The 15394-nt window shown below is 42.1% G+C and overlaps 1 protein-coding gene across 4 annotated transcripts in view; it reads right to left on the bottom strand.

Annotated features, from left to right (window-relative positions):
* The window catches only part of cep78 (centrosomal protein 78), a 74057-nt gene that overhangs the window by 32024 nt on the left and 26639 nt on the right, over positions 1 to 15394 (bottom strand). For all 4 annotated transcript variants that reach the window (XR_005942869.1, XM_041186779.1, XM_041186778.1 and 1 more), the window contains exons 8-9: positions 10439 to 10503; positions 5525 to 5633 (exon numbers count right to left, since the gene is read on the bottom strand). Coding sequence is in view for 3 of the 4 variants with exons in the window: in XM_041186779.1 (XP_041042713.1) it covers positions 5525 to 5633; positions 10439 to 10503 (174 nt within the window). In the remaining variant the exon portion in view is untranslated. The remainder of the gene's footprint in view (positions 1 to 5524; positions 5634 to 10438; positions 10504 to 15394) is intronic.

Genomic DNA, 15394 nt, shown 5'->3' with positions numbered 1-15394 from the left:
CTAAAGCCCTAGAATCCTCTGACACTGGCATCTAGTGTATCTCCCTCCTTTACTTCCTCATTTCAGCTTCCCTGACACTGATGCAGAGCAATGACTCTACAGAGATCATCAGCTTCACCAGTAACTTTGTCTTGGAAAAGGTGATTCCTGTGGATGACAGGATCAATTGAACCAATTGAACCACCGTAAGCCCCCTGCCTCACAATCCCTCTGTCTTTCATAGACTACTTCACTTTCCAACTTAATGAAGGATTCTATCATATTATGATCATTGTTCCCTAAAGGGCCCCGCACAACAAGATTATTAACTCCTTCTCATTACACAATACCAAATCTAGGATAGCCTGTTCCCTAGTTGGTACCTCGACGTACTGGTCTAAAAAACAATCCCATACATACTCCAGGAATTCATCTGCCACAGTATTATTGCTAATTTGGTTTGCCCAGTCTACACGTAGATTGAAGTCACCCATGATTACTGTGGCATCCTTATTACATACATCTCTAATTTCCTGTTTAGTGCTGTCCCCTACCTTAGAACTACTGTTTGGAGCCTACAGACAACTCCCACTAATGTTTTCCACCTCTTGTTGCTTCTTAGCTCCACCCAGACTGATTTTATATCTAGATTTTCTGAACCAATATCCTTTCTCACTATTGCACTAATTTCATCCTTAACTAACAACGCCACCCCACCTTTTCCTTTTTGCCTGTCCTTCCGAAATACTAAGTACCCTTGGATATTCAGTTCCCAGCCTTGGTCACTCTGCAGCTATCTCTCCATAATCACAATCGTATCGTTCCGTACCCGTTTACATCTTTTGCACTGTTAATTTGTCTACCTCCTGCTTTCTACTTTTCTGTCTTTCATTTCTATCTTTGTTTCTCTGCGTTTCCCCACTCAGGTTCCCATACCCTTGCCACTCTAGTCAAAAGGCTCCCCCACAGTATTAGCAAATACCCCTGCGAGGACATAGGTCCCAGTCCCACGAGGGTGCAACCTGTCAATCTTGCACAGGTCCCATCTACCCCAGAATTAGTTGCAATGCCTCAGGAATCTAAATCCCTCCCTCCTAAACCATCTCTTCGGCCATGCATTCATCTGGTCTATTCTCCTATGCCTGATCTCACCACACATGGCACTAGGAGAGATCCTGAGATTACTACTTTTGAGGTCCTGCTTTTTAATTTATTTCCTAGTTCCCTATATTCTGCGTTCAGGACCACATCCCTCTTTTTACCTATGTCGTTGGTACCGATATGGACCTTGACCTCTGGCTGTTCAACCTCCCCCTTCAGAATGCCCTGCAGCTGCTCAGTGACATCCTTGACCCTGGCACCAGGGAGGCAACATAGCATCCTGGTATCATGTTGCGGCCGCAGAAACGTGTATCTGTTCCCCTTACTAAGAATTGCCAATCGCTATTGCTCTCCCACTCTTTTTTTCTCCCACCCTGTGCAGCTGAGCCATTCGCGGTGTTACAGACTTGGTTCTTGCTGCATTCCTCTGGGAAGTCATTTCCCCAAGCAGTATCCAAAACAGGAAATCTGTTAGAGAGGAAGATGGAACCAGTGGATTCCTGCTCTACCTGCCTAGCTTTTACTGTCTGGCGGTCACCCGTTCCCTTTCTGCCTGTGCACTCTTTACCCGCAGTGTGACCACCTCACTGCACATGATATCCACGAAGACCTCAGCCTTGAGGATGTGCCACAGTGACTCCAGCCACAGCTCCAGCTCCAAAACTTGGATTTCGAGTAGCTGCAGCTGGATACACTTTCTGCACACTAAGTGTCCCTGACTTCCCACATCGCTAAATGCTGGTCTTTGGAACAATGGCTGCCAGAGAGACCCAACCGAAACCCTTGAAAGTACACAATGGGTGAAGTATAACAGGCCAGACTACAGACACTGCAGAGGGACTGCAAGGCTGAAAGCTCTCTCTCTCTCCCCACTCTCTTTTGGAAAAAATGTTTAACCAGTTTAGGAGACAACTTTACTAGAAATCCACCAGCGAAGAGAGATCTTGTAATAAATGCAACATCTTCTACATCTGACAGCATCCACGAAGCCAACTAATCCAAATTGTCCAGTACATTTAACATTCTACACCTCAAGGGCAAAGGACACTTAAACGTGTATTGTTAAACTTTTTTTTATTGGACTCTAACTTCCCCTATTTCTGATACCTGTGTTTGTGTGATATCACGTTTTTATATTCTTTCCCCCTCTGATTTAGTAGTTAATAAATTTTCTCTTCATTTAACTCACAGAAAGCTTGTTTGATTGGCTCTTCATTGCTCACTGCATAATTAGTTAAATATATTTAGATTCGGAAAAGGCATATCCTTGCGAAAAAGAAACATTTGTTGTGACCAACTGAGTAGGCTGAATAGAAGGCAGCCAGTTCATTCCTTCTCACCCGGTCATAATTTGAACACCTCTATCACTGATTGTTATATCTTGTTATTGTATTTCAGCATCCTTTTTCTGAGATTATAGAGCTAATATGACAAATTCAGGAAACTGGATAAATATTGCAAAGCTGACAAAAGAACATTAAGTAGATTGCCTGAAAATTCCCAAAGTCAGTTTATTTGAATAATTACCATAAGTGCACACCACATATTTTGCCACTGGTTAGCCTAATGCTACATAAGGATGTAGAAAATTGTCAAATTTTAGAATAATTTTCCCCTTTCTCCTTCACATTTTTTTCTCTCTCAATCCAATCTTTCTCTATTTCTCTTTATGTACCTGGTTTGACATTGAATTCACTCACTCTAATTTACCCTCGATCTCAGTCCTTCCTCTTTTTAGTTCTCAATTCTCCACAGCCCCAAATACTGCCCCCCACCCTGCCAACCAGAAGGCTTTACCCTCCATTCCACGGGGCCTGCCACCTCCCACCCAGGAAGTTCTCATACATGCCTCAGAAACATCCATCTTTCCCAGTGGGGCTGTCGAGGCTCTAGAGCTGCCAACTCTTAATAAAATGGCGAGCTTCAAGGTGACCAATTAACAAGCCACTTCCAGGAAAATGGCTCCACTGATTTGGTTCCTGGCAAGGCAGGAAAATCTTGTTCGATGTATCCATGTGTTTCTGTTAAGACAGTTTCAAGTTCATGCGCCCCATTCTATGGAGAATGTGAAAGTCAAAAAATTCTACAAATGAAGGAGATACTCTGTTTGTCCCATTGTTCACCAAAGTCCCAGATGCTGTCCTTGCTGTGCTGTTAGCAGCAAGGAAAAAATTTTTTAAAGCTTAAATGTGCATAAATGCTGAGAGGTTGTTTCCCTTTGTGGGAGAGTCTAGAACCAGAGGGTATAATCTCAGAGTAAGGGGGCGCCCACTTAAAACAGAGATGAGGAGGAATTTCTTCTCTCAGAGAGTAGTCAATCAGTGGAATTTTTTACCGCAGAGGGTTGTAGAGGCTGGGTTGTTAAGTATATTCAAGGCTGAGATAGACAGGTTTTTAATCAGTAAGGGAATCAAGGGTATGGAGAAAAGGCAGGAAAGTGGAGTTGAGGATTATCAGATCAGCCATAATCGCATTGAATGGTGAAACAGACTCGATGGGCCGCTTGGCCTACTTCTGCCCCTGCGTCTTATGATCTAACGGGGACACCACGAGATCATCCAGCAAAACATGCTACAATGTGGAGCTACCCAGATGGAGTTTGTGGACAAGTGACAGGATGGCACAGTATTCCTAGCCTTCATTTCATTTTGGGTATCTAAAAATGGATTTACTGTTGCAAGGGTTGCAACATACTGGAAAAACTCTCGTGTCTTTCGGTAATACCAGTGGCAGCAGGATGAGGCCCCATCTGCCACCCCTGCACCTGACCCCCCCCTCGCCCCATCAACCAGAGGGCTTTACCCTCCACTCCACGGGGCCTGCCGCTTTGCCCCCTCTAATTAGAAATTGCCAAGGGGGAACAAGAACACAAGAATTAGGAGCAGACGTAAGCCATTCGGCCATTCGATAAGATCATGGCTGATCTGATTATAGCCTCAACTCCACTTTCCGGTTTGTCCCCCATCAACCCTTGACTCTCTTGTTGAACAGAAGTCTAATTCAGCTTTGAATATATTAATTGACCCAGCCTCCACTGCTCTCTGGGGAGAGAATTCAACAGACTTAATGACAGCCTGTGATTCTTTGAGAAAAAATGTCTTCTCATCTCTGTTTTAAATGGAAGACTCCAAATTTTTTAACAGTGTCCCTTCATGTTGGACTCCCTCACAAGGGGAAACATCCTCTCAGAATCCTCTCATGGTTTTATATTTTAATAAGACTTCCTCTCATTCATCTAAACTACAATGGGTTTTGGCCCAACCTGCTCAACTTTTCCTCAAAAGATAATCCTAGAATCAGCTGAATGAATCTTCTCTGAACAATCATACTCCCTATTAAGTGGGTGGTCATTAAATTCCATCTTTTAAATCTGGTGTGGAAGTCTTTTATATATTACTGGTGGGTTTAGTGAGGTTTGAACTAGTTATGAGTCTACCCCCAAAGAAATGTCCACACTACCAAATATACATACAATGCACTAGTCACACCAGCCTTATTGCCTGTTATTTAGGATTTTCTTCTGGGAAAGGTTGGGGCTGATTTTCATCTTCAGTGTCCTTCAGCCAGGCAGTAGGCTGAGTGAATACAAAGTTCACCCAGAGCTAAGAGCATATTTCCCTTTGCTAGAGAGTCTAGAGCTAGGGGCTATTGTCTCAGGATAAAGATCAACCATTTAGGAACAAGATAAGGAGACATTTCTTTTCAATCCACTATCCCAGAGCGGTGTGGATGTTCAGTTGTAGATCTTGAGTATATTTAAGACTGAGATTGACTTCCAGACCAAAATCTATAGGGTGGGAATGTTCAGCCAGGATTTTATTGAATGGCTGAGAAGGCTGTGGGGCTATATGGCCTACTCGTGCTACTATGTCTTTTGTGCTTTATATATTTAGAAGTCTAAGCCAGGGCTCAATGATAGCACTCTTTTCTGAGTCAAAATGCTGTGAGTTCAATTACTCACATAGACACGCACACTTCTGAGTCAAAATGTTGAGAGTTTAAGTACACACACACACGAAGTACTGCTTGTAGCTTTGGACACCTGATTATAGAATAGATATTGGAGCTGCATGAAAGGTGAAAAGTACATCTCCCAAGGTCCAAGTCAATTATAGCATTTAAGATGACACTAGATAGATACTTGAAAAGGAAAAATATTAATGTGTATTAGGAAAAATGCATTTGCAGCAAATAGCTCCAATGAAAAGCTGGCACTAGTACAGACCTGATAGGCCAAATGGACTCCATTTGTCTGAAATTTTACAATTGTGTTAAGCTTATCAAAATACAATTTTTTTAAAAAAAGACCATTGTTTAATATACAATGATGACAGTTTTAGTTTGGACTTGACAATTTAACCATCTAATTATAATGCACTCATAATTACAGAAAAAATTCTTCTGCAAATCCACATTTTTATTTGTGGAAAACAGGCATTATTACCTATACGAATAGTAGCTTTTCCTTTCAAACCATGTCCCAACTTTATAGTTTTTCTTCTTTGCTTTTGTTTAGCAGGATCTCTAGACGATGTTAGTGTCAGCCATTTGTACTTGAGGTTTGTAAAAGAAAGACAAAAATCACATTAAATTTTGACATTATCTACAGCAGTTACAAAAGTAAAATGTTTTTTACTGATTTAGTTTCACTACTGGAGAAAAGTGCTTTTTTTTTTTCGTTTTAAAAAATACAATAATACAAAGAGAGTATTTCCACCCTGAAGTCCTGCTCACATATTTGCCTCGTCCTTGCTGACAGACCTATGTTTGCTACCGGTCCCCCATTCTCCTAATGTTAAATCCTCATACTCGTGTTTGAATCCCCTCCCTATCTCTGTAACATCCTCCAATCCTACAACTCCTCCCAAATCTGCTCCTCTGACTGACCTTTCGTCAGTCACCTCTCCTTTCACACCACCACTGGTGGCCATGCTTTCAGCTGTTTACCCCACAATCTGGAATCCTCTCTCTGAATGCCTCCAGCACTCACCCATTCTTTAATGTACAATTTGAAATCCATCCCTTTAGCCAAGCTTTTGTCACCCCTCCTACCATCTCCTTTGTTTTGCCATCTATTTCTTTCTGATATATGCCTACGCAAAACATCTGGAATAGTTTTCTATATTAAAGACACAATATAAGTAAAAGCTGAGATTTCTGTAAAACAAACTCCCTCCTTCCAAACAATAGAAAAAAAACCTTCTACTGAGCACCCCAAAAAAAGAAACCTTTCCAGTTCCCAATAATAACAGCTCTCACGGCAATAAACTTTCATTTTATATAATATAAAAACTAAGTTCTGGAAAAATTCAGCAGGTGTGGCAGTATCTGTGGAGAGAAACAGAGTTAATATTTCAAATTCAATATTCTTCAGAGCTCAAAAAGAGACAGAGAGAAATGCTGAACGGGAGCTCTCGTCAGTCGTTGCCTACAGGTAGTTTGGGGTGATAGTGGAGAGAGGAAAAAGAAGTCTGACCAGGGTAGATCTAACCTGGAAAGTAGGTGCTACCGACAAGGGGAAAGGGGAAATAAAAGCTGCCCAGCTGTACCTCTGCTCAGTTGCCAGCTGCCTACTGTCATGGTTATAGGTATCTCATCTGGCTATCTTGCACTCTGGCCCACATTCAAGCCTGGACCTGTCCCCTGAATCCACTCTTTGTGATGTTTGCATCTTCCCTGGCAGCTCATGTTTTGGCACCGCATCTGACAAAAATCACACATCAACACATTGCATAGGCGGGCGGGGGCAGTGGGTTGGGGGGGTTACACTGCACACACATTCCCCTTTGTCAGAATCAATAGCAAGTCTGTTCCCTTTCTGTTGTTGCGTTCTTAAGTTCAGAGTTGCGTTGTGTTCTTTTTAAAAATGTTGAAGGCATGATATATTTTAAATACACCCTTGCCATAACTAAGGAGAGGGGGAGGCAGTGGTCGGAAAAACATTTCAAAATGCAGAATTCCACAATCAGAAAGTCAAAATTTCGCCAAAAAGTGGAAATTTCCCATCCCTGGTACTGAACAGTGCATCATCTAAATTGCCAATAAATAGAGAGAGATCAATATATAATAAAAATAAGTTTAGTTTTCAGTTACAAGTTGCCAATGGTGGAGCTATTAAAATCTGGGATGCTCAAGAGGCCAGAATTTGACCAGCACAGATATCTACATGGTCTTTAGCAAGGCTTTTGATAAGGTCCCTCATGGCAGACTGGTCAAGAACGTAAGAGCCCATGGGATCCAAGGCACTTTGGATCCAAAATTGGCTGAGAGGCAGGGAGCAGAGAGAGATGGTAAAGGGATGTTTCTGTGACTGGAAATCTGTTTCCAGTGGAATTCCACAGGGCTCAGTGCTGGGGCCCTTGCTTTTTGTGGTGTACATAAATGGTTTGGACTTAAATGTAGGTGAGGTGGGGGGATCATCAAGAAGTTCATGGATGACACCAAAATTGGTAGGGTGGTAAATAGTGAGGAGGATAGCCATAAACTGCAGGAGGATATCAGAGGACTGGTCAGGTGGGCAGGGCAGTGGCAAATGGAATTCAACCCGGAAAAGTGTGAGGTAATGCATTTGGGGAGGGCTAACAAGGCAAGGGATTACACTATGAAAGGTATGACTCTGGAAAAGACTGAAGTTCAGAGGGGCCTTGGTATGCATACCCACAGATCCCTGAGGGTAGCAGAGCAGGTAGATAAACTGGTTAAAAAGGCATATGGGACACTTGCTTTTATTAGCCGAGGCAAAGAATACAAGAGCAGGGAGTTATGCTGGAATTGTATAAAACGCTGGTTAGGCCACAACTGGCGTACTGTGTGCAGTTCTGGTCACCATATTATAGGAAGGATGTAATTGCACTGGAGAGGGTGCTGAGGAGATTTACCAGGATGCGGCCTGGGCTGGAGGATCTGAGCTATGAGGAAAAATTGGATAGGTTGCGGTTGTTTTCCTTGTAGCAGTGAAGGTTGAAAGGGGGCCTGATAAGATTATGAGGAGCATAAATAAGGTGGATAGGAAGGCACTTTTTCCATTAGTAGAGGGGTCAATAACCAGGGGGCATAGATTTAAGGTAAGAAGTAGAAGGCTAAGATGGGAGTTGAGGAGAATTTTTTCCACTCAGAGGGTGGCAGGAGTCTGGAATTCACTGCCTAAAATGGTGGCGAAGTCAGAAACTCTCCTAATGTTTAAGGGGTATTTAGATATTCACTTGCATTGCCATAGCCTCCAGGGCTATGGGAGGTGCTAGAAAATGGGATTAGTGTTGTCAGATCTTGTTGACTGGCACAGACATGATGGGCCGAATGGCCTTCTTCTGTGCTGTAAACATCTATGAGTCTCTCCAAGGCTAAGAGGAGATTAGCGATGGGAGAAGGGTAAAGCCATGGAAAGATTTGAAAACAAGGATGAGAGTTTTAAAATGGAGGTGTTGCTTAACTAAGAGCCAGTATAGGTCAGCGAGCACGGGTAATGGACTAACAAGACTTGGTACAAGTCAGGACACAGGTAGCAGAGTTTGAGGTTAGAACATGGAAGGCCAGCCAGAAACAATCAGGTCTAGAGATTACAAAGGCAGGGTTCAGGGTTTCAGCAACAGATGAGCTAAGGCAGGAGAGCAGTTGGGCTATGTTACCGAGGTGGAAATAGGCGGTTTTAGTGATTACTTAGGTTAAGCTGTTCTCAAACTCTGGTTCCTAAAGACTTTCCAGGGGTTTGCAAAATAATCCCTCTAGCAGGTGAAAGAGAGAAAACAAAACAAGGGAGAAAGGAGGAATATTAAAAAAAAGCACGTCTGCTGTTTTGTATTAATTAATGGTAGTTAGTGTTAGTCTCACTGAGTAGCTAATAAAATGCCCACTACCGAAGTCTCAGCTTTGTTCATGGTGATGGGTACCCTGGCTGTCCTGGTTTTCGGCAGCAAGTGACACATTTACCTTCAATGGGAGGTGGGAGGCCAGCTGCTGCTGTGATACTAGAGTGTATTCAATTTGGACTCATGCAATGAACAAGTATTATTACAATGCTTTCTGGCCTGAGTATTTACAGCATTTTGTATTTATATTAATCTCTTGTTGGTTTTGTTCTTGTAATTCGGAAAAAGCTGTCAGTTTGACTTGCTGAAAGGAAAGCATGCACACTGCAGCACCAGTACGATACCCTCCTAATCACACAGCATCCTGACTTGGAAGCCCATTGCTTCATCTTTGCTGGGTCAAAATCATGGAACTGCCAACACAACAGCACTGTGTGTGTACCTACACATGGACTTCAGTGGTTCAAGCAGATGGTGCACCACCACTATCAAAGGTAATTAGAGATGGGCAATAAATGTTGGCTTTGCCAGCGGCACCCACATCCCATGGACAATATTTTTAAAATACACTAGCATGTTAGTAGAGTCACACTTAACTTTCATCTCAGATTTCTCTGGTCTGTCTCATCACTGTCTACATCAGTGAAATTGTTCTTAAATTGCTACTCTAAGTCATTACCAGTTTTTGCAAAGGCGTTATTAAAACACTCTTTACGTGGAGCACTTTCAAATTCTGAGCATCATATAACATTACAATTTAGATTAGGTGTGGGGTTGGGGAGGAATGGTCCGTGATTATTAATCAATTCGAAAAGGGGTCTTTCCATCAAAAGAGTGAGAACAACTGACTTAGCAACCCCTAGGTTAGGTGAAAATGGCAGATTCCATGGGAACATTGAGAATTGGGACCGTGGAAACAGAATCATGGAGGACCTCCAATAGGTTTGGGAGTGGGGGACAGGAATATAAGAGAAAGCAAATGATACTGCATTATAGTGCAAGTTAACCTCAAGAATTGTGAAAGTAATAAAGAAAACTGTATGAATAAATTACACAGAAACCTCAAGTTTGACTTTTTTAACATAACTACAATTGGTGATAAATGAATTACATAAGAATTGTACAGAAGTGAGGCAAACAAGAAATGCACACTAGATGTAAGGCTTTTAATATTATTGAAGGTGATTCAGTGAGGAGGCATTTTGTAAGTGCTTCACTCCCAACCCAACCTCCAGTTATTTTTTGCCTCTCACACCAATTTTATACAACAAATTGATCATTTTAAAACTGGAATCTTCCTGGCCTCATATCGTATCAGTCATGAAGGCATGACCGAGCATAGGTGTTACAGGCTCAGGTAATGCCCCACTACTCTACGATGCAGTGTGAGAACATTCCAAAGAGTGCCTCTAATGATAAACATGTTTAATTTGATATACTATGCAAGACTGCTAAGCTGCAATTGTGATGATGTTATACAAGAATCCAACTTAAACCTCCCCTGCTAAAAACGGTATTAGATTATCCTTACGTTAGATAAAAGCAGTTGTTACCTCTGAATTCACTCCATTTGCTTTCAGAAGTATTCTTTCAATAATGGATTTTGTCAAGGACCGATCTAGAGAAAATAAAAACCTGTAGTAGAAATATGAACTTTACAAATTTGAACTCAATTTAACACAAGTTATTCTGAGAAGAATCAGAGCAATATTATCAAATATACAATCGGATATTCTCATAAAATGAGTGAAAAACAAATGTGTTGTAAAGTGAAATGAATGGGTATTTCTTAGACACAAGGTTACAGACTAGCCTTCAAAACCTGGTTTGCATCTAGTCGAAACTCATGCAATTCAATATTCTCCTCCCTGCCAGTTATGAAAGAGCTGAATGAAATTAGTTTGGACATCCTCATTCTAATGCTCAGTGAGCCCTAGGTATAATCCATAACTCAGAACTAATTGACTGTGAAGATAAAACCCAAAATGCTGGAAATCAGAATACAATGAAACCTATAAATTACAGACACTTAAAGACTTGCATTTGATGTCCTTTATGTGCATTGTCTTTATTTTTAAAATGGTCATTGTATGGCACTAAGTAGGGAAGGTCAAATATGGCAGGAATGGCTGAATCTTCTGCAGCGTTCCTTTTTTTTTTCACCCTTAACTGAGATCATGTCTAATTCTGAAGCCAGCAGCAGGATGTGATTTCAACTTATTTTCTGTTTTTGGGTTTCCTAGCTCACTGCCATCCCAAGGTCCCTTTCCACCGAGGAATAACCCAATTCTGGGATGTGGCACACTAGCAGTAGCAGCTTACACAGGGCAAGGTGATTGCTGTCAGACCGCAGTGTCTGGGAGATCCCAAACAAAATTGGGAGTGAGGGAAAGATCAAGGTTCTGCAGACCCCTAAATGTGACCTTCTCCTCTGTGCTGCAGCTTTTCATGTTTGGGGTGCTGGAAGGATGGGGGGTGGCGGTTGGGTAGGGCTGCCCATTATGGTTGGAGGCAATCCAGGAGATTTGATCACATGATGTTCTGACCACTTCATCTGACCATGTGACATTGGATATTTGGTTATCCAATTATTTGGATTTACTTTGTAGAGGTTGAGCCTCCTGTAGTTGAGAATCTTTATTTGTGGTTTCATAGCAGCGGCTATTCTGTGAAGTCCCACGCACTTCAATGAATCCATAAGAGTGCAGAAAAGAGGGAACCAGAGGATCAGGAAAAAGTGAAAACCTTCTCTCTATCTCTTTCCTCCACCAGCACTCCAAGAACCCAATCTCCAACTCCAACCTCGTGGTCTCATTCCAGTCTCCCCTTCTCAACTCTTGAACCCCCTGCGATTTCAGCCCCCACCCAACTTTAGGTATAAATACCATGCAGTTTACTCATATTGATCTCAAGCTAGATACATATACAAGAAAATACTGAAAAATCACTTCTAAAATGTTTGGAAATTATATCACGTCTTTTTATAATTAGAATCTTAGAGGAAAAGATAAAATCTTCACTAGAAATCGATTATGCTGTAGTACTATCAATAATAATTAATTCTGATTTAACATTATAAATATTACAATCCTGTCCAAAGTCTAAGAATTTTTTAAAAGTTCTAAACTAACAGAACTAACAAGCACCACATTCAGTAAGGAATAATTAACCCAGTGAACGACAAGGATTAGGAGACCAAAATAACCAGCATGCCAATTCTTTAAAAGGGAGGCCATTTCTGAATAGATAGAAACACTTGGTCAACATGGTTAAATTTAACTAAGCAACGATCTTACACAGGTTGAAAGTTACAGCTCAATGACAGAAATCCAGTTCCCAACTTGAGCTCAAAAGAGCCATCAATTTATTATAGTGTAGCAATTAGCTAGACACCTCCCTCCATAAACTCGTGGGCATTTTTGCCTTGGTCTTCCCACCCCATAACCCACCAGTTATTTCTCCCCCCTTCTCCTCTCTTAAAAAGCATCAGCTCCCTGCTGGAGGAGATGAGGCACCTTTTGGTACCTCGGACAATTGGCCATTCTTAACTTACATGTTAGCCAGACTATTTAAGTAGGCATTATCACATCTAAGTCTGTTCTTATGCAAAAAATAAGCACTGCCAGCAAGAGTTTCAGAGTGGAATCAGAATTAGAAAGACTTAGTGGCACCCCTACGTGATTGGTTGAACAACTATTTCAAGAGAAAGAGAGACCAGCTGATGGATTTTCACGACCAAGGCAGGAAGCTCAAATTAGGAAATTTCCCGACTTGGGAGACCTGCCTTGGTTTAAAGGGCCCATTACAACTAATCCTTGCTCTGGGGAGGAGGGGGCAGGATAGAGTCAGGCCCACCGACAACAGAAGTAGATCCTAGGTGGCCATGAGGGCAGGCAAGTGCCAAGATGGGCTGTTTAGAAGACCCCTCAGTCCTTTGGACTTTGTCCAATCGTTTTAGAAGCTGGTAGGCCCTCTAGCCCTCAACCTGCCCCATGCAACTTCCATGCCAGCTCATGCCCCCCATCCACACTACAGCCTTCTCATATACAGCTCTCATTCATGCATACTTCATAGTGAAAAAACTTCAACTTATGAAACCCATTAAAAGGTTTTAACTTTCAAATGGTTAATCTCTTATAAAAGCAAATCTAAGACAGCCAATCCTTTAACAGCCTCTTTAAACTAACAATGAACTCAGAACCCTGGAGATAATTCTAGCTTTTGAAACTCAGCCAAGCATTCATGATGACCTAATAATGGGAAAAGTCAAAGGTCTCTATCAAAACTGCAAGAACAGATGGTAATTTTTTTCTAACCTACACCAGATGGTCTGTGAATCAAAGCAGTCCAGAGGGTTTTTTAAAAAACTCTCACAAACAACAGCTGTCTGTTTTTTTTTCCTCTTGTCTAAAGAGCAAGGGATTTAAGTTCAAATATTGCTTCTGAGTTTGGGTTTCCCTCTTTGTGAGTCACACCCCTTCCCCTTTCCCCACACAGATGAAAATACGCAGAGCTGGACTTTCGCATCCGGGTCCTGTCCGCCATTTTTTTCTTCAGCCCGCCTCTATTCTGACACAGATGGAGGCAAGAAAATCCAGGCCCAAGCGATCAAATCCATGAGTTTACTATAATGTACTAGAAAGCCTGAACCATTTTCTAGCTAATACATATTTAGGGATTTATATGGCATTGCTCACAGGTAGCCCTGGACCTGATTCTTGCATGGTCCTACTGCAGCCTAAAAGCAACACCTTTTCCCCATTTCTGTAAATTTACCTACTTTATACATTGAAACATAGCGATCTTCATAGTTCCAGTAATATTAATACTTTCTGAAATTTGGCACAATCTTCCAATCCTCCTTAGATATGGGGGTATTACGAGAGAACTCGAGTATTGCAGGTGTTAAACCCCTGTTCAAAAATAAGGAGAAAAATAAACCCAACAATTGCAGGTTTTGCAGCCTTACTTTTACAGCCAATAATCCGGGACAAAATTAACTGGTACTTGGACAGTATGGAAAGCCAACACAGATTTGTTAAGGGCAAATCATGTGTGAGTAAACTGACTGAATTCTTTGAAGCAGTAAAGGAGAGCGTTGATGAGGATAGTGCAGTTAGTGTTGCATACTTAGACTTTCAAAAGGCATTTGAAAAAGTACATTATAGACCTGCACACAAAATTAAAGCCCATGGCAGCATCAATACAAAATTGACTATGGGACAGAAAGCAGAAAATATTGATGAATGGCCTTTTCTCAGACTGGAAGTATACAGTGGTGTTCCCACCCACACTATGTATTTTGAACACTGATAGAATTGATTTTAAATTAAACTGTATATGCGTCAACATTTGCCATTGCCTACTTTACGGAGTCACAATTTCAGGTAGCGCAGCTGTACCTGCAAACACCATTTCACAGCTCCATCCATAGGCTCCCCTTCGGGCCATTCATCTCTTAATTAGACCTTTCATACCATTTTAGAAAATTGTTCTCCAGATGTGGGCAATGTTAGTAAGACTGCAATTTTATCACCCAGCCCTAATTGCCCAGTGAAGATACTGGTGAGCTTTAGAATTCTATGGGGGAGTTATAAACTAAAGAATAAGAGTGGGTTTGAGTCGTGTGGGGAGTTTAAAGTTTCCTGAGTCAGAATGGCCACCATCCTACCCAAAGGAGATTGTAAGCCTCACTGTCATTCAGGTTCTTGGCTTAACTCCTGTCTTAACTCCTTCTTAGCTCTCACTTTCTTAACTCCTGCCGATTAGGTATCCTCTGTCAAGTAAGCTGGCAGCTTCATCGAGGCGAAGACTTAGTGGATTCAAGAGGCGAACGCATTGACACCAATCTCCTGGACCTAACTGCCCATCTGGTGGATCTTCCACAATTCAAAACCACCCTCCAACATAATTACCCCTGCTATGCGTGCATCTCTGGGTTCTCCTCGCTGGAGGACTCACCTCTCAAGTAGACAGTGCCCATAGCAATTGGGCACTGCTAGTCTGAATAGCAACTCTGCCAGTTGCTTCCTCAATGCTACCCACTCCACCCTCTCTCTCAGGCCCAGCCCAACTGACCATGTGCCAGGAGCTAGATGGCACAATGGAAGTTCAATCCCTAAAGGGCTGGCACATTAACTCTTCCTCGACACAAATCGTTCAGGCAGCACTCTACCTTCATGTGAAGGCGATCTGCCTGACCCCATTGTTGAAGAATGCAGCAATGACCTCAGCTGCCACCCTGTCGCCACCATTAATTCCCTGCCAGGGCTCAAACATTCAGTAGCCCTGGAGCACTGTAAAATTCAAACAGGCATGTAAAAAGCCTTTCAACTGGGTCTTCCATCAGCTTGACAAGCCCTCAACTGCCGTTTTTACAGAAGGACACACCATTCGCACTTGACTAGTTACGTACCATTGGTAAAACAAGGACCCAGCGTGACAACATCAGTGGTCGGTGCCAATCCAATCCCATGCAAATTTACACCCCTCCCCCAGTTGCCTCCAAG

This window comes from Carcharodon carcharias, chromosome 4 (genome assembly GCF_017639515.1).
Source record: "Carcharodon carcharias isolate sCarCar2 chromosome 4, sCarCar2.pri, whole genome shotgun sequence".
Taxonomy (NCBI): domain Eukaryota; kingdom Metazoa; phylum Chordata; class Chondrichthyes; order Lamniformes; family Lamnidae; genus Carcharodon; species Carcharodon carcharias.
Note: the sequence above shows the minus strand (reverse complement) of the source record. Positions and strands in the feature narration are given on the sequence as shown.